The sequence below is a fragment of the Stylophora pistillata genome, chromosome 11 (genome assembly GCF_964205215.1).
Source record: "Stylophora pistillata chromosome 11, jaStyPist1.2, whole genome shotgun sequence".
NCBI lineage: Eukaryota > Metazoa > Cnidaria > Anthozoa > Scleractinia > Pocilloporidae > Stylophora > Stylophora pistillata.
In genome coordinates, this window is record NC_142529.1 from 5,882,161 (window position 1) to 5,907,925 (window position 25,765).

The following is a 25,765-nucleotide window of genomic DNA, read 5'->3' on the forward strand; positions in this document are numbered from 1 at the left end:
AAAGATTGAAGACATTTGCTCAACGGTGTACTGGACCATTCTCTTCGAGCAAAGTTCTTCGCCGAACGTCCTTGAGAAGAGCTTTACCACCTTTAGCGAGTGTTTTGATGACTCAGATACAATGAATATATGAAGTTCATATGTTTTGATGACCGTAAGGCTATTGGCGGAAAACACTTTCTTCGACGATAATGTTTCTTTATTTGAATTTCCAGCACATCGTAGGAGTGTCGAACACAGAAGAATTATGGCCAATTAAAACGGTGTGACAATGCGTACTGCTCGAAAGGAAAGTGGTAAAACATTGAAGACATTCCCTCAGGAGTGTACTGGAACATTCTCTCTTCGAGCAAAGTTCTCTCACCATTCACAGTTTTGACAGTGACTTGTTTACACGAGAAGCATAGCTGCTGATATTGCATGTAGGTAGCACCTATTTAGTGTTCCGGAAACCAGCCACGATTTGGGAAAATAGCTCCGACGATCGCGATCGTGTTTGCGGCCGGATTCACGCGTATTTTGGTCACTTGAGAGTGTTGTACCTTTCCGTTTTTGAAACATACTACTAATAAAGTTAGAAGAAAGTGTAGGCAGCCTACCTAGAGGCGTAAAACATAGTCTACTAGGCAGATGAAAAAATGATTCTGGCCTAAGCGCGGCGACCATGTTTGTTTGTTTGTGTTTTTTTTTTTTTGCAACTTTTAAAAGTCCCGGGTAAATTACAACCCAGTCTGCGCGCGCCAAAGAAACTATATCCAGCCTCCTTAATCTTAGATTATAGTTGCAGAAACCCTTAATTGGTTGTTCAAACATACTATGTCTGATTAATCAGTTCAGTTGTTTGTTTCATCTATCTTTCCACTGTTATTATTCAGAATTAACATTACATTAATCAGTTTTTTACACTTGAGGGAGTATTATTTGATTTGTGTGGAATTAAGTCCCTTCTTAAAACTCTTTACTTTTTTGTGTTTTGTCTGACCAATGCCTCTTAGAATCTCTCGCAAATTACATTTACCTCTCCCTCAAGTATCACCAAAAATGATATTTGAAGTTCTAAAGAATACATGGTCGCACACTGATTTTGTACTACTTTTTTTAACAAGTGGAAACAATGAGTCCTTCAATATCATTATACAGCCATTAGAGACATTTACTTTAACAAATCTTCAAATGGTTCGTGGTTCAATCATTTGCCATCAGTTTTAAAGCTCAAAGTCTCTGTTTATGAAACAGCTGATACTTAAAGTTGTTAAGGATACAGTATATTAAAAAAATTAATGAAATAATTTCAAATTTTGCACCACCAACTATAGATCTTTGCTGGAAACTCTGATCGAAATACCATTGTAAAAAACAGTCTTCAGGAATTTGCAAGTGCAAAGTTTGTCCACTTTCAGCCGACAACATATAGTGGCTATAAAGGTCTGAGAGTGGAAGTTTATGGAATACTTCTAACTAAAGGTATTTATTTGCTTTACTTGTGTTGGTATCCCCCCTAAGACAAAATTGTCTATTTACCAGAACTCTAGAAGGTTCTGAGAATAAAAGTTTATGGTCAGGAATAGTTCTAATTAAAGGGGACTATTTTGCTCTTATTTTGTCTCCTTTTGAGGTAAAAATGAGGTCACAATGACCAATCATCTGAACAAGGAAAGGATGCATGGGTAAATGAACTGAGCTAAATCCGAGTTAAATACTCTCCAGTTATGAGTGTGCCTTGGTTGGATGAGTGTCTTTTGTAGTATTATTTTAGAGCTGCTCTTTAGAGAATTTGACTATGACCACATACAGCTGTATGTACATGAAATATCATATTTCCTCTTCTGAGATACGGCCAGTTCACTTTTTGTTAAATTGAACGAAATTGAGATAATGATTTATACCAGGTATATGATACAATGTGTTGGTGCAATATAATTTACAATGATTATGTTGGATTCCACTAACAAAATGCCAATCTTAAATTGTGTAGAAGATCCCTACTCTGATGATCCCTGAGTCACTGCTCTGATAAATATTTTATGTTATCTAAGTTCACATTGATGGTTCAGTCTTTGTTCCTTTCTTAACTTCACTTTAAAAATCAACTTAAGGGTAAAGCACACATGTGGCTATATTTATTTTAGTTCCATCACAACCTCCTACTGATTTCAAGTTGACTGTGAGCTCTTCTAGCAGCATTATGGCTTCCTGGCAGTCACCACCAGTCTTTGCCAGACATGGAAGGACCATAACTGGGTTTATACTGTTCTTCAAAAAGAAAAGTTCTGGCGTGCCAGCAACAAAGTTAAATATAACAGATGGATCAACATTCAGTAGAAATGTTACTGGGCTTGATGAGTACACAGAATATGAATTTCAAGTCCTGGCATATACCTCTGATGGTAATGGACCAAAGAGCCCTGTCGAGGTAGAGAGAACAAAGGAAGCTGGTATGTGATAGGTGAAGGGGAAAGAGAAAAAAAAATTGTCACATTTTTTAATTAAATAAATTTATAAATAACTGCACCTGCAGATGAAATCAAGAGAACCTTCCTGGTGTATGTGCTACAATTTTAAGCAATTGCAGTTTAAGGAAGCCTGAAAAAATTCAGGCTTCAACAGGACTTGAACCCATGGCCCTCCCAGATACCAGATGGGTGCTACTGCCAACAGTGAGATGAAGCCACAGGTCCAGGGAGCCAGACAAATTAATTGTAGAGGGTTCTCTTTTGGTAGTAACATCTAACAGAACCAGTTAGTACTAAACTTATTCAATTGCAGCTCCATCACAAGCCCCAAGCAGCTTCAGTGTGAGTGCAGTTACTTCTACAATTATTACAGCATCCTGGCAGTTACCACCAGTAGGCTCCAGAAATGGAATAATTAAAGGATTCAAACTGTTCTACAAAAAGAGAGGCTCTAAGGTATCAACAACTGTCTTGCCTATAGACAATGGAACTGCACTAAGTACAGATGTCAGTGGGCTTGACATTTACACAGAATATGAATTTGAAGTGTTGGCCTTCACTTCAGCTGGTGATGGACCAAAGAGTTCTCCTGTAGTGGTTGTGAGAACCATGAAAGATGGTAAGAATTCTGAAAAGATGTTTAACTGATTTTTTAATTGAGTCTGGTGTAACAACTGTGGAAAAGGTTATGAGCTGATCTTTGGATTAGAAAACTTTGTAACAGAACTTTGAACTAGCCCAATTTTACATTCAAAGTACCAAAGTTGACTCTTTTGTGCTGCATAGTATTGAGGTCTTTTACTGCAGTATTATTAGAATACAGTAATTATACGTGTTTGGCCAACTGATGGCATGATATGATTTTAAAAGTTAAGTTAGAAGTTAAAACACTTTGCTTTAATGATATCCCTCTTTGAAAATCCAATGCAATTGATGAAAAACTAAATGAAAATGAAATTTTTTTGAAAGCTGTGTATGTGGTGTGCGATGGAGTCAAAAGTATACATTTTTATGCATGGCCAATGAATGACACTTATTTAAGGGATGGAAGACAACTAAGTTAGGGATATCTAGGGGTTACCACTGTTTCCAGTCAGGCCACATATGAAATATGCATGGCTCTCATAGCAGTCAAATCCTTGGAAAACAGCCATGAGCCCTCATTCCAAGCCAAGGGTCTTTCTTAGCTGACCAGAAGACTACATGTACATGTAGGTCTGATGCCTGGATGAATCTAGGACTGCATGCCAGCAAATGGTTGCTTGATTGTTACAAAGTTACAACGTTCATTTTGATCCTACATTGGAAGATTTTTGTTGAGAAGAGTCAGCCAAATTGTGGCCATTCACTTTTTGAAGTTGTCATTTTACCCCCTTAAATCTTTGTAGTGTTCATAACTGATTATTTTTCCCTTTTATTTGTAATAATGCTTTAGATATTTTTTTAAACTTGTAGGTTGTGTTGAGTTCAATCTTGGAATGGAAGATGGAAGAATTCCAGACAGTGGAATAAGTGCTTCTCCTTCCAGCACACCTGCCAAGAATGGCAGACTGAACTACACATCAGGATCATCATGGTGTGCAGGAACAAGTGCCACTAACCCATATCTACAGATTGATCTACAGACACTTCATATCATATGTGCTGTGTCTACTCAAGGGAATTCTAAAGGAGATCAGTGGGTTAAGACTTACAGACTACAATTATCCACAGATGGGACAAATTGGGCAGACTACATGGAAGGTGGACAAGTCAAGGTGGAAAATACATCCCGTATCAGGAGCAATAATTTATATCAACGATGAGTGTGAGGGTTTCATCTGTTTTTTTTTTCTTTTTTAGCTTTTGAGAGGAAATGATGATAGGAACTCAGACATAAAGCATGTTGTTTACGGAGTGTTGACAAGATATGTGCGATTCCTGCCACAAACACACCAGGGTGGGGTGTGTATGAGAACAGAGGTATTTGGAGTGGAAAAAAAGCCAAGTGAGTGTGAAACATTTAATGGTGCTTGATTTCGGGAATATATAAAAGCTCAACATTTTATCAAATTGGCCATTTAGTAACCTAAAATTGTGTCATGTTCACCAGGAATATGACATTTTTGTGAAAGGGAAAAAAAGAAGAAAAAATTACAGATGTTTTCCTGTCTTTTTTGTCAAAGAAAGTTTTCCAATTTAATGACCTGTGTTTGTCAGTCATGTAGTAGGGTATTATATCCACTGATTATTCCAGTAGTTCGTGTTTTTCATGCCCAATGCCATATAGAGGTAAACATTTCAATAAAATTTTATGCTATGATATATATTGTAAAATGTATCCTTGGGTTTCACCCACGTGACCAATACCTTAGCAACGGTTACTATCCGCCATCTTGGTGTCCCTCGAGCGTAAACAAACCGTATCTAACGAAGAGTTCATGTGAGAAAGAAGGGATGGTTTTATGCATTATTGTTGGCTGTTCGAGCAAAAGTGGAAAGCATAAAGACTAAGGATTTTTTCGTATAATAATTTAATAATTTTATTATTTCTATGGCGCAAAATTCATTATATATATGATCTAATGCGCTATACCTAAGATCATCACAAATCAAGGGGAAGAACAGGAGGAACTAGAAGTTGTTGTATTGTTCGAGGCTTGCGGCTGTTGTAGATCCTCGATTTTTTGGTCGAGCTTTTCTTTGAGCTTCTTAGCCGATGAGAAATCGATGTCTTTAGCCCTCGCATACGGCACTTCATTGACCTATGTCGGCAAAATCCATGGGCATTTTACCTGAGTGCAAGTAAGCTTGGGGTGTCACGAAAACTCACACCCCGAAAACTCAGACTTCTCGAAAATTCAAGAGATAAACTCGACTCATGATCACTCCTGGTAATCCCTCGTGTATTTTGACCTTTTGGGTCTTCATCCAACTGAAGCAGCAAAAGCAAGGCCGCAAGTTGCACGTTTCGCAAAATCGTCCGATGGTTGAGTATTAAAACATTTTAGAGTGACACAAGACTTCATTTAGCTTAGATTTCCTCCATTTTTCCCGTTAATTTTGAACTTTTCATTCACAGTTAACGGGATCAAATGCGCTCGCTCCAACACCAAAGTATTAAAATGTGGCGTGATTTTGACGAGCCGAAAGGGACGTTTGTTTACCTTTTTGTACTTCGTCGCACAGATCCTTGTTGTCGCTCTGTTAAAATTCTTAAATATCTCGCGATAATAATGGATACAAACAGAGACTCGGCCCACCAGTCCCAAAACGAAGACAATTTTGCGACCCTTGGGCTAGAGTTCTTAAATGAGGCAGAAAGAGAAAAACAACGCGAAAGAAGACTCGGCTTCAGCGCCGTCACGATTCGCCTCACTGAAGAATCACTCTTGATATTGTTGTTCGTCTTTCGCGTCGGATTTGTTGCATTATTCCACCGGTTATATTATAAAAAAATTGGTTCATGCTTTATGCTATGCACTATCGAATTATGGAGCACTTCGGAGGCTTGGGGAACACTTCGAGGGACCTGAGTTTTCGGTGTCTGAGATTTCGTGACACCCAGCGACCTTGCCATGAATTCTAGTAGTTGCCTCTAACATAACTAAAACACTCGCGATATGTGAGCATGACTCAGCCAATCCAGCTTTGCATCCAAAGCAATGGGCTGACAAAATAGTCCCATCGTTTTCGGAAATGACCCAAATGTTCACTAAAGGATCATTCATATGCTGTGAATGCCAAACTCGTGCTCTCACGGCATACTTGCCGGCGATTACTTTGCCTACAACTGAGGTTACAAATCCCGACACCATTTGATTAAACGCCTTTAGACTCTTGAACGCCTTGAACTGCTTCTTGGTGTAGAAGCTGGTCTCAAGAACGAGGTAACTCAGCAGGTCCGAGGCTTCCACAGGAGGCAAGCATTTTGGACTGAACTTCTCGGCTGGTATGCTTGCAGGGTCAACCCCAATGACCGAGATCTTTTGCAAACATCTTTCCTTTCAACTCTCTAAGCTTTCGACATACTCAGAGAGCACTGGGATACCTTAAGATGAATGCCAGATACTTATACCGCTTTTTTCTTCCTGGATATTCATGTAGTTGGCGAAATAATACGGCGATAAGAGAGAGGGCTTCACATAGAAATCGACTAATTATTCATAAATTTGACACCCGAGGGACACCAACATGGCGGACACTAACTTCAGCAAAGCTTGTGACGTCACCTGAAACCCAACCATACCATATATATAGGGCTCCCCACCACTTAACCATCAACTTATTTTTTGTGATGACCAAAGTTTAATTAGGGGTTGTTGTTTGTGATTTGCGGTGAAATTGTGAATTGTGAAACTCAAAGAAGCAGAGTTAAGAGTCCTGATGAAACTCTTGCAATTTGATATCTTCCAACTTTAACATTGTATGTATTCACCCAAGACTGAGACAAATCCATCTAGAAGAGGAACAGGGTGAGAAGAGGGAGGAATGTTCATATTTTTGGTCTTAATGCACAAGTGTACCGTCTATGTTAGTGAAAATGCACCAATTGTATGACATTAACTGATTGCAAAGAAGGTCAACCGAGGTTTTGACAGTATGGACTAAGCTAAGGAAGGGCTATATTAAAAAGGAAGAAGGCCTTTATTTCCTTAACGAAAGCTTCCTGTATAAAACATCATGCACACTGTTAATGGGGCATTAAGGCTTTTGGGTTACAACCCTTGTAATCAACTATACACCAGACAATGCTCAGACTAGGCCACATTGAAAGCTCTGAAAGTTACATGTACTTCTGTATCATATATTATGTCGCAAAAGTTTAGAGACTTTTCAACACTTATAGTTTGGTTATAAATTTTTTGGCCATAATTGCAATCAGTGTAATGCAGTAAAATTAATTGTAAATTTACTGTCAAGTGCTCAAACATTCATTTTGGATGGAAATAATTGTGAATTGAAGCTCACATGAAAAGTTGAAAAAAATTGTTATGAGTAACAGAAATAATTAACTTGGGGTGAGATCCTTCAGATGTGGCAGAAGATATGAAGTGGAAAGATTTAAGGATTTATCATGTTTATTATCATAATTACCTCGCAGCTTGTGATAGGAGTGCCATAGGTTTGGAAAATGGTGGTAAAAATTCCAGACAGCAGCTTCAGCGCCTCATCACAGTTTAATGAAAGATATGCAGCAAAAAATGGCAGACTGAAGAAGGATAGAGCATGGGCGTCCAAGAATAACAATAATGTTGATGACTACCTACAAATTGATCTGTTGTATGAGTATATTATCTGCGCTGTAGCCACTCAAGGAAATCCAAAAAAAAATACAGCTGCAGAAGAGTGGACCACACATTACAAGATTCGTTTATCACTTAATGATAACACATTTAGCATCTACAAAGAAAACAATAAAGTGAAGGTTGGTCTATGTGAAGGTTGTGAACATAATTAATGCTTAATTTACATTTAGTGCAGTTATCAAATTTTCTGCGTCAAGATAAGGTTTCATGGGATTTGTTTCCTTTTTCAAAATTTCAGTTTTGATGAGTTCTCTTTTTTAACTGATTGTAAACTTAAAAAGCTCAACCGGATCATGCAGTTCACACCTCACATTCAGCACTTCTCGGTAATTCAAAGTGATGCCCATTAATATATTGCTTAATTTAAAAGAGACACTCCCTTGCGCACATTTAAGCTCCTGTAAGAGACAAGAAGATAATGTTACAATTTGTTGTCACAGATGCTACCTGCAAACAGTTAATTGTTTTTATGGGTACACCAGTGTTTGTAATGACCACTCAATTTATACTTAACTGGTGTGGAGTAGTTTGATTTAGGAATGAAACTTTTTGATCCGTGAACCTGGTTAACTTGACATCTTGCTGTATGGATCTTTCCCCTTTTCTCCGTGTAAAATTTCAAAGGCATGTTTTTATGATTTTGAAGGACCTAAGAGATAGTCTGTGCTGTTCTTTGTTTGTGCCCCCTAGCTGTGGAACTGTCTATCCAGTTAGATTATTAGTAGTTAGTACCTTTAGGTCGTCTCTGAAAACTTTTCTTTTTGAACGCTGTTATATATCTTAGGGTATTTTAAGTTTTATTATATTTTTATTGTGAAGCGCTTTAGAGACTTTGCATTATCTAGATAACTTTCTACTGTATTCCAGTAACTTAATAGTATAATTTACGTATTTCAAAAACAGTTAAATTACAATCCTTAAGATAAATTGCAATCAGGATAAGTTTCATAGGTGCATGTGTGCATGCAGGAAAACCAAGTTTATTTCAGAATGCTAGTAGCATCGTTCTCTGTCATAAGTTAAAAGTTTATGTTCTTGGATTAAGTGGTGATTATTGTGGTTAATGATGCATTATCTTAATTAAAATATGTGAAAAATGAGGTCTCTTGTTCTGCTACCAACTCTAGATTTTTCCTGGAAATACAGACAAAGATAGCATCGTAAAAAACAGTCTAAATAAATCTTCAAGTGCAAGATACATCCGCCTTGTGCCAACACGACGACATGGCCATAAAGTTTTGAGAGTGGAGGTGTATGGAATACCTCTAACTAAAGGTAACTATTTGAACACTTTTCACCTTGAGATCTACATAATCAAAGTTATTATTAAAGCTATTTGCTAATGGAAAGCTAAGTATCCCTCAATGGTTACTGCTCCTGGTTAACTGACTCATTAAAGTTTTAGAGCTGGAAATAATAAAATGTTCGAATCAACACCTCACAGGTACTGATGCAGTTTAACCCAAAATATTTTATCCACTATGCTTTGATCCTGTGCACTAGTGACAGACTGCCCATGTATACACTACACATGAAGCAAAATTAATGATCCTATGATATGATCACAAATTTACCCTCCCAATTGCGCTGAATTGTATAATATTAAAAAGTAAGTTGGATTTTAAGAAAGCAATTCTTCAGAATAAAGATGGTAGTCTTCTTTGTTGATACATACAGGGTTATGTGGAAGTCAGATGTTACAGAAAAAACTAACCATTAGAATGCTGTCAATGCATTAGCTAATGGAACTAATGAAGTTCATGTTGATAATTTAATAGGCATTATCACTTAACTTTAATGAAGTTTACAGTATGTTATTAATTAACCAGCAAATGTTACGGTTTTTCTTTATTTTCAGTTCCATCACAACCTCCTGCTTCTTTTAAGCTGACTGCAAACTCCTCTACCAGTATTACAGCTTCTTGGCAGTTACCACCAGTATTTGCCAGACATGGAAGAAACATCGAGGGGTTCAAACTATTTTACCGAGAGAAGGGCTTTGCAGGGTCTTTTAACTTCTTGAATGTTACCAGTGGATCAACATTAAGCAGGCTTGTGGCTGGGCTTAATACGTATACAGAGTATGAATTTCAAGTGTTGGCCTACACATCTGATGGAGATGGACCAAAAAGTTTTGTTGAGGTGGAAAGAACGATGGAAGGTGGTGGTATGTGACAGTCCAGGGATAATGAAAGGATCTGTGAACCACATTTTTGTGATTTTTTCCATCATTATCAGGCATTTCCTGACAATGAGATACTAAACACATCATGAGAAGGGTAAACATCTAGCTAGTGAGGTTTCAACTGATTACTTCAACAAAAGACAACAGCAATAATTTCATGCAGCAAGTTAAGATATGACATAAGGTTTTTCAGTCATTTCTACTGGTAGTTAAACTAATTAAGACGCTATTGTCCAATTGCAGTTCCTTCACAACCTCCATCCAACTTCAAAGTCACTGCAACCTCTTCTACCAGTGTTACGGCATCATGGCAACTACCACCAAAAGACTCCAGAAATGGAATGATTAAAGGATTCAAGTTGTTTTACAAAAGGAAAGACTCTTCAGGGTCAGGAAACATCCTAACTATCAATGGTGAATCAACTTTAGGCAGAGATGTCAATGGTCTTGACAAGTACACAGAGTACGACTTTCAAGTGTTGGCCTTTACTTCTGCTGGTGATGGAGTAAACAGCTCTGTGGTTCGTAACAGAACAAAAGAAGACGGTTAGAACAATTGCTTGTTTTGTATTCTTCAAAAAAGTTAAAAACTTTTAAACAAAAGACCAGATACACGCATAATAATTATTTCTCATACAGCTTTCTGAAGTGGAACGAAAAACGAAATTGTACAGTTATGCAATTACATGTATATGATGAGTATGACCATATCTATGACCATATCGATATATAAGTGAGTCATTATTGGTAAGGTAATTATCTTAATATGAATAACAGTGTGAGTATTCTGATTTATTCTGATTGGCCATCAAATAATTACTATTTACTCATAAATTTTTGCATGCCAACGAATGTTGACAATTCTGTTTCCTGTTATTATTGGTAGCCTTCCTCTTGGAGTTAGACCTTGATGATGCACCCTTAGCTGCGTTTCAAATTCGTAATTGTCAGATTCTATTCTGTTCTGAGTTCCACAAGGTCTAGCTCGATTGCAAAGGAATGAAAAATCCGACATAAAATTTTTGAAGGATGACATATTTTCAAATATTTGATCATTTGGTGTGAAGGAATAGAATGATGCCCCTCTAGTACCCCCTAAAGCCATCAAAATAATCTTTGCAAACAAAGGATTCTGATTAGTTTGTTGATCTCCTAACGATAGAGGAAGTTTTGGGACAAAATTCTGCTTAGTAAGGGAGGTAGGGGTGGTTACGGGTGGTTCAGGTGTCAATGAATGAGCTTATTATATTTACAGTAAATAAGTAAGTAAAACTTTATTTACACAGGGTAGCCCATTCAGCTCAAGGCTGGTATCCATAGGGGCCCTAAATATACTAAATATATTTCTTTCATTCATCACGGAGCTTGCATCTTTGGTTGCACTAAATCTTAAATCTGTTCATGTTGTCCTTCAGCAGCATTGTTGAAATATGTACACAAATTAATCGAATGAAGCCTTGCACTGCTGTAAGAAGTAAAATGTCTTAAAAAAGAGAGCTTCCGCCAATCAACGGCATCATCAGGGATAAGGATCCTTCACACTCAAACAAGCCGTATGCCACACCCCCAAAGTACGCAAATGCATCAGAGATAAGTGCCCCATCTCTAGCACCGGATTACGTTTACGACAAAATGTAGAATACCAGCTCACATGCAACAGCTGCAATCAACAATACATTGATAGTATGACACGCTTCATCCACGACCGCGTAAAGGAACATCTCAGCAACGGAAACTCGTCCGTAAAAAAACATATCAGTCCATTCCTGCCAAAACAAAGACCATGAAGGCATTGATGTCAAGATTATCATAATGAAAACGATCCCGCTAGTCTACGCCTTTGCGAAGCATTTTCCATTAGAAAGTACAAGCCCACACTCAATTCCCGGGAAGAATGTAGTAAATTCGCAGAACTTCTATTTTAGTATCTCATGTTTTAGACAAGTTTTTAACTCTTTTAGAGGTCCGCCTTTGTTTATAACGGTCCATTATTAGAGCTTTAATTATGTTCCATTTACATTTTATTTCTACAGTTTTCATACATAGTCACATCTTTTACACATTTCACCACACACCCTTTTACACATGTATAAAGCGCTCCCGGAATATTATCTTTTCTCTGATGATGCCGTTGATCGGCGAAAGCTCGGATTTTTAAAACATTTTACTTCCTAAAGCAGTGTAAGGCTTCATTCGATTAATTTGTGACTATATCTTAAGTTGTGAGTAATTTCTAGTGTCATTTTAGGGTGGTTAAATTCGGTATCCTAAGTAATAACAGGTGCAGTAAGCTACATGCAGTCATTGACTGCTTATTTTTGAATTTGGGTCAGCTGTTCTTTTTTGTTTTGTTTTCTTTTCTTTTCTTTTAGTTTGTTCTTGAGTTGCATTAATAACAGTGATTAAAAAAGACAAAACAAAAAAAAAAAACAGCTATAACTGCACTAATATTCTGAGTCAAATTTCAGATTCTCCTCACCAGAAGAGACATCCTACAAATCGAAGGAAAAACAAACTTTGATTCCCCAAGGTCATTTTCGAATAAAGCATATTTTCAACGTAGATTGCATGCCTGGCAATTTGCATGCAACGAGAACACGTCAAATTAGTCGCAGAAAGTTAGAATCGAATCAATTTACAGCAAAGTCGCGAAAGTGTAACGAAAGAAAATGGTGGACAGGGTATTAGAAAGTAACAACGTTGCTACTAAGCGATTATCTGGTTTGTAGTGATAAAAGGATGACGATCACAAAGACTCTGGTTATTGTGATGATTATTTTTACTTTTTATTGATAGTACAACTTTTTATTTGCAGTTCCCTCACAGCCTCCCAATGGCTTTACTCTGACTGCAACCACTTCTACAAGTATAACAGCATCCTGGCAGTTACCACCAGCAGACTCCAGAAATGGAATCATCACAGGATTTAAATTGTTCTACAAAAAGAAAGGCTCTTCAGGGTCACCAGACGAGCAGCTTATTGGCAATCCGGCAACTCGCACAAAAGAGGTCACTGGGCTTAATAAGTACACTGAATATGGATTTCAAATCTTGGCATTCACTTCTGTTGGAGACGGAACAATAAGTGCAGCTGTTTTTAGTAAAACAAAGGAGGATGGTAAGATAAGGATTGTGGAAACTATTGTTACGGAAGATTAAAATCAGTTGTACCAATTCCAAGGCTAACTGTTTGTTAATGCAGATCTGTATTGTGACCATTTTTGAGAAATCCGTATTTCCTATTAATATATATTTTTGGCCAAAATGCGAAATTGAAGTCCGGCAAAATATGCCATTCCATTTTCGCGAAATTAAGCAACAACAAGGTGCTTCCAAATGTTCAATTTCATGACGGCTGAAGTAGAGTACTAGTGTAGTGGGGTGTTGGCACTTTTGAAAGTGATAAGGTCACAAGGGAAATAACATCACAATTAATTATCGCAATCAGATTTGAACAATTTTAAAACTTTTTTAAACCATCAAAGGTACACATGTACATGTAGCATACAATGTTAAAACATGTTGTGAAGTATTTTTTGGGCTTCTGCAAGGTTTTTATTGCCCATGTTATGACAGTCGGGTTTGAATTTTTTTAAAATGTTTTCTACAGTCAAAGCTACGTTTGTAAATGTAGTATACAATGTTAAAACATGCAATGGTGTATTCTTTTTGGGCTTCTACGAGGTTTAATCTTTTATTATAGTTTTAAACATTTCTTAGAAACTTTGTTACTGCAGTTGTGAGTTTTAAATTTCTATATGGAAGTGTCGATCGAAAAATAGTAACAAAGTTTGAAAGTAATTGAATGGAGAAAATTAAGTGTACCAAAATTATGATAGCAGCCTTTTGTCTTGTCCGCTGGAAATGAAATCTGTTATAACCAACATCAAATACTGTGACATGTATCTTAATCAAGCTTGCGTATTACGTAATTTCATTTCAACCTTAAACATTTTTCAGTCCGAATGTGCCGCCCTCTCAGGGAGGCATCAATATCAATATCTCTCTGAAAAACAACTTCTGTGTTGAAGCTGTAAGTTAGCTACACTATAAACAGAATCTATACATTATTTATTAACTAAAGATGCTGATTAAAACATGACTGCTCAATTGCAGCTCCTTCACAACCTCCCTCACAATTCATCGTCACAGTGGACTCTTCAACCAGTATTACAGCTTCATGGAAGCTTCCACCACAAGACTCCAGACATGGAATCATCAAAGGATTTAAACTGTATTATAAAAAGATTGACTTGAGTTCTGCAACCCCCTTGACTATTAACAATGGAAAGACATCAGCAACAAGAGTTAACGACCTTGACAAATACACAAAATATGAATTTCAAGTGTTGGCCTTTACTTCTGCTGGTGATGGACCAAATAGTTCTGCTGTGTTCAGGACAACAATGGAAGATGGTGAGAATCAGAAGTGCCTTAACCAACATTCGAAAAATAATGCCATCATAGTTGTTGAGATGAAGGTGATAATACTGATTGATTAAGGATGATAGCTCTCAAATGTGGACTTCAGGCACAAATAGTTTATCTTGGCTCTTCGTTTAGTTTTAACTCGGTATTAATGAGATCTTCGTCTTCGTAATGCGATGTGATTAATCATGCAGTAGTTTGCTTTGATGACTTAAGTTGTTCAGTTGGTGAGATGAACCTGAATTTATTTTTTAGATTATCCCTTGAAACAAACCAATACCTTTAACGCCGAAAGTCGGTTCTCCCCCATCCCAGCATCAGCACGGCACTGATGAGGCCCAGAAGGCCGAAACAGCTCTGTCTGCAGTTATATATACATATAACTATATATATTTTTAATAGTTCCTTAGTTGGGTTTCATATGGGGTTATAGGCTTCCCCTATCCTGTCACCTTGAAAATTAAGTTTCCCGGGAGACCACATCTCCGATCACGTAAATCACATCTTCGATTGCCGTGTTGACACCATGGTTGTCCTGAAAGTGTAGTGGTCATCACACCTGACTAGTAACAGGGGGACGTGGGTTCAAATCCCGCTCAGGGCAAATTTTCTTTTGAAACATTTATTCTATTTAAGTATGATTATTTGGGGTGTACAGGGTCAGGGTTTCCCTCGTATACGGAGTTATATATATATATATATATATATATATATATATATATATATATATAAATAAATATATCTATATATATATATATATATATATATATATATATATATATACATACCACCGGGTCTAACTGTAAAATTAACACCACTAGTGGGATCTACAGACCTCCTCGTTCAATGGAATGACGCTACTAAGGAATGCTCAAACCGTTTAATTGACCTCCTCGTTAAATCACACAAAGCTAAAAGCTAAAAGCGTGACACTGAGAAATCAAATCGAGAGTAAAGAAAATATCCTAATCGATAAATTATCAACGTCACAACTTGAAGTACTTAAACACTGGCTTCAGTTTCAAAATGAGAATACTCATCGCCTCTTGACCTCAAGAAAACAAGAGAAACTTCACCAAAACATTGCCCTGCAAAAGTCTAAAGTAAGTAAACACAAAACACCTTCATTGCCCACACCTATATGTAATGATTATCGACCCCGGGATGCCTATTCATTTACGTCACCTTCGTCGGCCTCAACATCACACAATCTCCCAGGACCGAAAAAAGTACCTCTAAACCGTAAAAAATCTACTCCACTGATGCATGGAAATCATCAAGTTAAACGCAGAACCCACTCTTGCAGATTGCATAATGTACACCACACACCTCCAAACTCGTCCTTTAGTCAGATCAACAACACAACTGGACGTGACAACCAGGGTAATAATCCTGTAATTGCATCCGGCCAATTCACACCTGTGAATTCAGCCCATTCACCAGATCATAAACATCACAGACGGACCCACCGTGGCAGACGCAACACGAAACCACGAGCTAATTATAACAACTTCGAAAATGTTATCATTCTCTCGGACCGCACATTATCGGAGCACGAACTCAGGATCTTGAGTAAAGGTCTGAAGTTTGTCCCCACGCCGACAAATGTAAACAAAACTGAACTCATTACTGACATCAAACAATGGGGTCGTCGAATGCGCTTAAGGGAATACTTTGCTAATGACGACAATAGTAACACAGAGCTTGGCGATGACAACACCTACAAGAAACAATTAAATTGGACGCCATCTCCGGGCAGAGATCTAGCCTTAGACTGCTATTTAAATGGAGTAGAACGTGCCATCTTGCAACACGCGCCCCACAACGCGCAACGCTCTAACATCACTAGGCTAGAACGCGCAGCTATTAAATCGCTTAAACGTGATAGTGGTATTGTTATTTTCCAAGCTGACAAAGGCGCAGCAGTAGTAGTGCAAAACAAAAGGGACTATCTAACAGAAGCTTACAACCAACTAAATGGTACTGATGAAAACGGTAACAAGGTATGTAAACATGTGGCCAGCGACCCCACGTCTGACTTCATCATCAGAGTAAAAGAAACTGTACAAGAGGCCCACTCCAAGGGTGTAATCAACACCAATACAGCAGAGTATCTGGTAATGGAAAACGCTCAACCAGGAAATATCTATTTCTTACCTAAAATACACAAACCGCAACGCCCACCTCCCGCTCGACCGATTTGTAACACCCTCAAATTTGCCACAACTAACATCTCGAAGTGGATTGATGATCAACTACAGCCACTGGTCGAGAAACTACCCTCCCATCTCAAGGACAACAACGACTTTCTCTGTAAACTTGTCGAACTCAACAAAAGTCATACCTTACCGCCAGAGACTACTTTAGTAACATGGGACGTGAAATCCCTCTACACTAACATCCCACATGATGGTGGCATGGAAGCATGCGACTACTTCATGCGCCTTAATAATTTTGCAAACAACAGAAGGGAAACTATCGGATAATTCATCAATCTCGTTCTAACTTGTAATAACCTAACCTTTCAAGGCAAACATTACATTCAACAAACAGGAACAGCTATGGGAACACGAGTGGCGCCGAGTTACGCAAATCTCTACATGGGTCGCCTTGAGAATCGCTTTTTGATAGAAGCTACTGACCAACCTCTTGTCTGGTTCAGATACATTGATGACATCTTTTTCATATGGACACACTGCGAAGAAAAACTCAAAAACTTCTTTAACAAATGTAACTCCTTTGACCCACACATCAAGTTTGAACAAACCACATCAACTACAAGCATCCCTTTCCTACACGTTCGAGTCATCATCAAAAACAACGGCGAAGTTAGCACAGACTTATACACAAAACCTACCGATACCCACCAATACCTAAACTGGACCAGCTGTCATCCACGACACACTAAAACATCCATCCCATACAGCTTGACATTGAGACTACGACGCATCTGATCGGACAACAAGTTTTTTGAAAAACGAGCACGTGAGCTACACAACATACTACTTAAGAGAGGTTACAAGAATAAGTTGATTAAGGAATGTATCATGAAAGCAAGGAGAACATCAAGGCAGGAAGCGCTCACAAGCAAACCTATTTCCTCCACTGACCGTGTACCACTTGTAATAACTTACAAACCAGCACTGCCAAACATCCACAAAATCCTCAAGGAGCACCATCAAATACTCTTGACCTCGTCCAACACACAGGCCATATTCAAAGAAACACCTCTCGTTGCCTATCGAAGAGGGCGTAATTTAACACAGATGCTTACCCACAAAAGACTGCGATCGCCGATAGCCGCTGACACAACCCCCTCCACTGATGAATCCCCACACGGTATAAGCAGTCCACACATTCAAGTTCTATCTGACACTACCTGTACAATCTGTGGTCGATCATTCAAAACTAACAAAAATCTCAAAATTCATTTCTCTCATAAATATAAAAAGCAGAAACCATTGCAATCCACTAGTCCCGGATTCTGGCCCTGTAGGGCTGACATAAGATGCAACTGCTGCAAAACATACGGGCAATTTACAGGGTCAGTTAAAAGCAGCACTACAGGAGAAACGATAACACTGCGACAACACACGTCATGCAAGACTAGCAATGTGATATACCTGATTGAATGCAGCAAATGTAACGATCAGTACGTAGGCGAGACAGGTCACCCAATTCACCACCGTGGCAATCAACACCGTAGCGACATCAAGAGTGGACATAAAAACATACCCTCTGTCAGACATTTTAAGAACTGTGGAGTTGCCAATCTTAGACTTACGGTTATTGAAAAACTTAGAAGTCAAAATCAAGAAATCAGAAAAGCAAGAGAAAATTATTGGATATTAAGACTCAATCCTACTATCAATAAGCTTACTACATGAATTATAACTACTTTAATTTATCTATTTTAGACACCATGACACGTTTCGCTGTTATCTATTCTATTTTTATATTATTACGTCATGACATGTTTACTGTTGACACGAATTTTAAATTTGAATATTGCTCATGTAATTAGTATGCTCCTGAAGAAGACCGAGACGGTCGAAACGTCAGAGCTATTAAACCAACAAAGCTACATTGGAGTTGGCCTCTTGACCATTACATTTCTGCTCTTATATATATATATATATATATGTATATAACTGCAGACAGTGCACACTGTTTCGACCTATGTGGGTCTCATCAGTGCAGTGCAGACACTGGGCCAAGCTCTGGAATAAACCATTGCCTGGGCGCTACACTTGTGGGACCAAGTGCAGGCATGTTGCCATGCGAGAGTGCTCAAATCACAACTAAGGTGATGAGCTTTGCCCTGATCGTTACATTTGCTGCATTCAATCAGGTATATCACATTGCTAGTCTTGCATGACGTGTGTTGTCGCAGTGTTATCGTTTCTCCTGTAGTGCTGCTTTCATATATATATATGAACTGTTGTCATTTACATTCATTTGCGTCTTAAGACCGTCCCAACGCCCTGAAAATTAAATACCAAGTGACGAGGGGTTCTTAGTTTCTCTTAGACGTAGTTAATGTATGCTGTCATATGAACGGTTTAGCTCCATTACGGAATCATTGTGATACGAATATAGTTAAGATTCCTTTCTTTTTTTATTTTTGTTGCTGTAATTTTTTACATTTCCGAGTTTCATTCTGTTGATTTATCATTCCTATCCATTTTATTAATTAAGGTATAATAAGGAGGGTCGCTCACGGCTCGTGTTGACGCCCCAATTGTGCTTACTATTGAATGATGAATGTTCTATATTCGTTTGAGCGGGGTTGCTAATTAGAATACAAAGATGATATTAATGACTGATTTTGGGTGCTCGCCATCAGATGTGGACTTCAGGCTCAAACAATTACCTTACCTCTTAAATTAGATTTTTTTCATATTACTAAGAGGGTCTTCCGCTTCATCAACTCTTAGCAGTTTCCTTCGTGACTTTGGATGTTAAGTTGTTCAGATGAACCTGTATTTATCAATTTTTAGATTATTCCTTTCCACCATGGGGCATGGCGGGCTAACCGCCAAACACTGGTTGACCTGCTTAATACCGATTGACCAGATGGTGACTTGCATGATGTTCGTGGGTAATGTTTGTCTTACTTCCAAAAAAAAGGAAGATAATATGCAATGATTTGAGGACATTTGAATTAAAAATGCTAACATCGATGTCATTGATTTTAGGGGATAAAAATGGAATCAATTTTACTTGAGAGATTATTCTTACTTTTATTGGGGTGGTTCTACTTCATGTGATCGTTTAATACAGAGACCTTTGGGACTCAGTCAAGGGTGTCCACGACCGCTTAACAGAGGTAACCTTGCAATAGAGGTGAAACTTACAGTACTGAAGGGGAAAATGTTGTGACTTTGACAACTGACCGGCTAATACAGCGTACTTGCTTAATATGGCGCTGCTTAAGGTGGCTCGTACCGGTTTTCATCTTTTTGATGGTTTGTAACTTTGAAAGAATACAACAGAAAGACTGACCAAGGCCAGTTGAACACTTTTACGGGGTTGAATTACATAATCATTGGTTATCCAAAAATAAGTGTCATTTCGTCACTAGCAGTTTCCATGGCAACGCTTTTATAGGCTTATTCAGACGCATTTTTTAGCTTGTGGCTTAAATAATTCGAAAACTAATCCGGTGACCCCCTGATTTTTTTTCAGTGATTGCTTTTGGCACTTGAAAAGGAAAATGCACAAAGATTTTTAAAAATTCTACGGAGCGGAATTTCAGAAAATCTACAAAAAAGGCAATTTTTACACATCGCAAATTTCCTTCCGTAGAATTTTCTAGTTTTTTTTTCTGATGATTCTTTTCGACGTTATTATCATATTGGAAAAATAAAAAGAAGGGGTCACTGGACTTGTTTTCATGCAATAGCTTTCGTGAATTTAGCAATTTCCACGCGCGTTCTCGCGCATTTAAAAATCTGGATTCTATAAGATCGACATTTGCTCATGATCTGTTTTAGCTACCGCTGACAATTGCGTGTGCTCGCGCGAGCACCTTCGATCTGATGTTTACAGACGTTTACTGCTAAGAAAATCATTAAACAGCCGTCAAAGACAGCCTCCCGAGCTCACCTTAAAAATCCTTCACATGACTTCTGGCTATATCATACTATTTTCCTTGAAGTTTCAAAGTCTTCTTCCACTTCAGGTAGACTATCCTTCACTTGAGTTCTTCTTTTTTCGCCGTCGCAAGATTTCATATCAGTTGAATATTTCTTTTAAATGTGAAGTGAAGCAACCTTTACTTCCCCGAAAATCGTCTTCGTTATCTTAGTTTCTATCTCCTGCATTCAAAGTGGCCGCTCGACACATCGAATACAAGCTCTTAGGTAAAATTCTCAGAAAAGTAGAAAAAAATTCCACCCACCGCCATCTTTGTTTTGAATTTTCATCTTTTGATCTCGCACTTCTTTCGCACGTTTCTCTCGCGCGCGTCACGCAAGAGTAACCTGTTCCCCGCGCGAGGAAACTGGTACGAGCCACCTTAATACAGGCTCGACTGTATTACATTTTTACAGCACACTACAAAATGCTTGGGATTAGTAGTCATCAACATACATAATAATATTGGTTTTCAGTATCATTTTTCTAATAATAATCACATTATCTTTGTTCCTCCAGCCCCCAGTGCACCTACGTCTTTGTCTTCTGTTAGTGTGCCACCCAGCAGCACGCATGGTCCAAGAATAACCTTGTCCTGGAGTAAGCCTACAGAGCCAAATGGAGTTATCAGAAGTTACAATTTGTTTTATAGTCACGATGGAGCTGCACCAGTAAAGATTTCTGGAATAGACAAAAACGCATTCAGTCACACAGTTGATGTGTTGGGAGGAGTAACTTATCAGTTTCATGTCAGAGCTGTGACTATTAAACCTGGTCCAAATGAGACGATAACTGTAACTACCAAGGAATATGGTGTGTTCCTTAAATTTACCGTTATGTGAATTGCAGTGCACTTGGACACATTTACATGTATCACAACATCTAGCGAACCCATCTTGGTGATCCTTCATCTTTGAAAATAACTAGATTTTTAACTTATTTTCTGTTTGTATGATTTGATATGCTCACAATGAAAGTAACTATCTTGCATTACCAGAAATCTCAGGTATATGTTTAAATGTTCAATAACATGAACTACCGACCAACTCAACTTTTATCACAGGTACATTAAGGCATACTAACCCGTTTTTCTTTTTCTTTCTTTTTATTTATTTCGTGTATTTTTGTTTTATCTTTTTAAACAATAACCTTTCAATATCTGTTACAGATTAAGCTTATTTCAAACATTTTGAGACTATTACCGTGTCATTCTGTTTCAGGTTAGTTGAGTTTTTTTTCATCCAAGAGTAATTAAGACATCATAAAAATTGTTTTTCGTGTTTGTCAAATAGAGCCTATTCGTGGACCAGAAGAGATATCCTCCACTGCACTAAACTCCACAAACATCAATATAACTTGGCTCGGACTGCCAAGAGAAGTAGCGTACGGTAATGTCATAAGATATGAAGTAAGGCTCATTGTAGTGGAAAATTGTACGCAGGTCCAGTCTGCCTTTCATTCAACCATTAACACGACCATCACCTATGTTCTCGTGACTGGAATCTCTTTATGTGCCAAGTACGAAGTGTCTGTTAGAGGCTACACTGCTGTGGGACCTGGACCCTACAGCAGACCTGTAATTGTGCAGACATTGGGTAAGTAAGCTTTTAGAGAGCTTTATAAGGTAATTAGTAGGGTGAGAGTGGAACTGAAAGATGGTAACAACTTATGAGAAAATTTGGAAAACACGGAAAAAGGTTTTAGGTTTCGAGCCAAGGCGAGGGTTTAACGAGCTCTTTAAGTGTGTCATTTAGACGTAATGTAACCTCACATGTTCTCCTCCCGAGTGAGAGCTGCTTTTACAACTACTACCACTACTACTACTGCAGCTCTTGCTGTCACCATCGCTACCAATCTTTGCTAGTAAATAGGTAAGTAGACCTTAGTTAACGACTTGGCTAAAGAAGATAAGCAGTATGCAGTCGAAACGTTGCAATCCACATCCCAAGTGACCAAATCGTGAGACAAACAATTAGATTTCTCTTTGTAGTGTTATTTACCACGATGAAGAGTTCGACAAATTTCGAAAGTTGAATTGAAAGTAATCCATATTGTTTGGGAGCATTATACTTTTCAGTTCCCTGATAACATAAAACGAAAGTGTTTCTCAAAGCGAAACCTTCGGTGTCTTGCCGTTGAGCAAAGTGGAACTGTAAGTAGATAAGTTGGTCTGTACCAACAACTGAATTAAGAACAGAAAAGGAAAGGCTTCACGTGCCTTTTGAAATAGCACAGAATTCGGAATTCACACATAGTATTTTCTTCTACCAATGTGATGGAAGGTGGTCCTAATTTTTCGGAGGACTCAGAATGCAGTGAAGTAAAACCAACAGAATCCCTAATTACTTTTGACATTTCATTAACATGTCGAGAATTGTGCTAAACGATAAAAATAAGTGTTGTTTTCTCTCCAAATATCTTTAGATGTGCCCGACGTAACTGAGCCTTCTTTCTCTTCTCCCCAGCTGAAATATGGTCCAAAGAGAGACCATCTTCGCCCTCTTTTTCCGCGAATTCAAAGGGAGGTGGAATTTCAGCCAAAGTAATGCTTCCACGTTTTCCTGGAAATGCAAGGTACGACTGACTTAATAATTTTACGTTAATTTTATGTGCTTCCTAACTAAGCAATTAAGCATGAGCTTGAGGCGATCAAAGTTTGGCTTTCGTATATTTCAGTATACATGATGTAATTTCAGTTTATGTTCATTTTCTTTCAATGTAAACATTTTCAGAAATATGCATTGCCATGTGCAGATGCAAAATAAAATACAAGTAACAATTGACACCCCAAAATACTATTGACACCACTAATATCCTGTCACGTATCTTGCAGGTTTTTTCAAGTTATCATCATAACATACAGCTCAAACTATACTGGTGCTGTTAAACCACCAGGAAGATTTACAACACAAGACATGATGACGTATGAAGAAGCGCACAAATCGTCCGTCCCTGCTGCTTATGTTGCTTTCCAGTTTGGAGGAAATTATTTTTATAAAAATAAGGAATTTGTTATTGGAAATGGAGCGCAATCCGGTGGTAAAGAAAGGAGAAAGAGAAGTAGTGGTTATCAGGTTTATTACAACAAACCGCTCCAGCTGAATACAAATTACAGAGTGTTCCTCAGGGCTTTTGTCTCCGAGGTATTCTAACAAAATCTCTGTCATTCGAAAGGGAAGTCTATTCGTTATTTTAAAAACATTAACAAAACCGACCCATTGATCTATTCCAGGTCTGCATCCTGATATCTCAGGAACTTCCCCATCCTGAATCCTTTTCCTACTGTTATTACCTGCTTTTTGGCCTTGGTGAGTCACCATGCCATACCCAAACGCACATCATGGTTGCACATTAATGATAAGTGTGTTGTGGTTCTATTTTGCAGACGGTGTATGTGTCAAGTAATTTCGTAACCATTGACACCAAAGGTACTGTTCCCTCAGTTTCAGTTTTTGGCGATTCCTTTTGTTTTCTTTTGTTTTGTCAGTGTTATTTTTTCCGGCTTATTTGCTTCAGTTGTACGATTTTCTTATTGAGAGACTTTAGGCGCTCAGTAACCCAATGTAGTCTAAACTGTGATTTGCTTATCGATGAAAGACTTTGATGCTGTTTCTATGGTCGGTCATCTGTTTTTGTAATCAACCTGGAGGTTGGCTATCAACCGAGGGGCTTTCTTCCTATTGTTTAGTTAAAAGGGAGAGTCTGCAAAGCCTTCATGCTGCTTTGTGTCCTTAGCTTTGTTAAGGCATGTCTAATCCATGTTTGTTAATAATCAGGGAAACCTATCATAAAAGATCTGCCTAAAAGAACCATTACAGCAATTGGTGAACTGGTAGTGTTGACTTGTGAGGTTAGTGGAGACCCTGAGGCCTCTGTTACCTGGACCAAAGATGGACTTACCAGTATAGCTCGCGCTCAGTTGGAGAACAACGCCAAAATACTTTTCATACAAGATGTTGTTCCTGGTGACAGTGGCGTTTATGAATGTAAAGCAGTGAACATGTTTGGAGAGAGCCGTACAGCTACGATAGTTATTGTCGCGGGTACGTAGAAACTCATTTACAATTACACTGAACATTGCGTAGCAATTGAGTGATCATTTCTTCTATGAGAAATATGTGGAAGAGTAGGTGTATAATTTTTAACAAGACGTTATAGAATTTGCCAATTTCAACCAAAGTTAATGACCAACTATGTTTTTACTAAGCGCCACGCTGATCACCATGGAAACAGCCTCAACCATAATCTAGCCACTTTTGACAGGTCTTGGACTACTTGTTGAATCTAAAGGTTGATATTAAATACATCAGTAACAACAAAGCAAACCACCACTAAACGCGCAAACTAAAATTACGTGGTAGTATCCCCTTCTCCGTTGGTATGAGCATACGATTTTGTAAAAATTTCTTTTGGTCTCATGTTTTTCGTGTTTTGCACACAGTGCCACCCAGAATTATCGAAGAGCTCTCTCCTTCTTCAGTGATATGTGAAAAGCAAACTCCGTGTTTTCTCTCATGTCAAGCAACAAGTTATATTCCGTTTAACTCCTCTTGGACGAAGGATGGTGAGGTTGCAACTGGTGATAACATGAAGTTATTGAATAACAGTCTCATTGTCACACCACGGGATGCACAAGATTATGGGGATTATATGTGCCACGCTACAAACACCTTTGGGTCAACAATGTACAAAATCACTCTGGTTGCTCCAATAGATAATCAAGATCTCGATGACGGTAAATATTCTTCAAAATTCGAACGCGCTTAAAGGTTGCTTCTAAAATATTTTGGAAAGCCCAGAACTTTTAATTTGGATATATCAACAAAGTTGAGATGGTAAATTGGCCAACGTAACGATTACAAAAGCTGACGTTTCGAGCGTTAGCCCTTCGTCGGAGCGAATAGAGGACTTGTGGGTTGTGTGTGTTTTTAAAGGCAGAAAATGGAGCTACGTTATTGGTGGGAACATGGCAACGAGAAAAACAAGAATAAATTAGTGGAATGAAAAGCGTATGTTGATCCCTGTGGGATTTAGACTGCCGGTTTGAAAGATGAGCTTTTGTTCAAGATTTTTACCGCTTTTCGTGCTACCTAAGTGTAAGGAAAGACCGCAGATTGCCATGTGTTACTTAGAATGATTAGGTAAATTAAAATGTCTAGCGACTGGTTTCGATGTGTCCTTGTCATTCCTTTCCACGTCTCGAAGGTGTTCTCGGAACTTTTAAGTTCGTTATGAAGTTTTTAGGTTTCTTTATACAGCTGTTTACACAGGTT

At 38.2% G+C, this 25,765-nt stretch overlaps 2 protein-coding genes across 5 annotated transcripts in view; both read left to right on the forward strand.

The window, feature by feature from the left end:
- The window catches only part of LOC111342857 (receptor-type tyrosine-protein phosphatase delta), a 75,465-nt gene that overhangs the window by 47,764 nt on the left and 1,936 nt on the right, over positions 1–25,765 (forward strand). Inside the window, exons 1-14 of one of the 4 annotated variants that reach the window (XM_088737367.1) lie at positions 4,258–4,440; positions 7,537–7,860; positions 8,869–9,016; positions 9,600–9,908; positions 10,170–10,472; positions 12,742–13,044; positions 14,043–14,342; positions 21,012–21,305; positions 21,785–22,087; positions 22,958–23,066; positions 23,326–23,635; positions 23,878–23,920; positions 24,269–24,535; positions 24,934–25,227. In XM_088737367.1, the coding sequence (XP_088593493.1) occupies positions 7,567–7,860; positions 8,869–9,016; positions 9,600–9,908; positions 10,170–10,472; positions 12,742–13,044; positions 14,043–14,342; positions 21,012–21,305; positions 21,785–22,087; positions 22,958–23,066; positions 23,326–23,635; positions 23,878–23,920; positions 24,269–24,535; positions 24,934–25,227 (3,277 nt within the window). In that variant the 5' untranslated portion in view covers positions 4,258–4,440; positions 7,537–7,566. Of the gene's footprint in view, positions 1–4,257; positions 4,441–7,536; positions 7,861–8,868; positions 9,017–9,599; positions 9,909–10,169; positions 10,473–12,741; positions 13,045–14,042; positions 14,343–21,011; positions 21,306–21,784; positions 22,088–22,957; positions 23,067–23,325; positions 23,636–23,877; positions 23,921–24,268; positions 24,536–24,933; positions 25,228–25,765 lie in introns of those variants that run through there. The other 3 variants (XM_088737364.1, XM_088737365.1, XM_088737366.1) reach the window with 3 other exon arrangements.
- On the forward strand, positions 15,189–19,679 carry LOC148719801 (uncharacterized). Its single transcript, XM_088737456.1, has 2 exons — positions 15,189–18,705; positions 19,553–19,679. The coding sequence occupies exon 1, from the start codon at positions 15,617–15,619 to the stop codon at positions 16,838–16,840; it is 1,224 nt and encodes a 407-aa protein (XP_088593582.1). The 5' UTR covers positions 15,189–15,616; the 3' UTR covers positions 16,841–18,705; positions 19,553–19,679.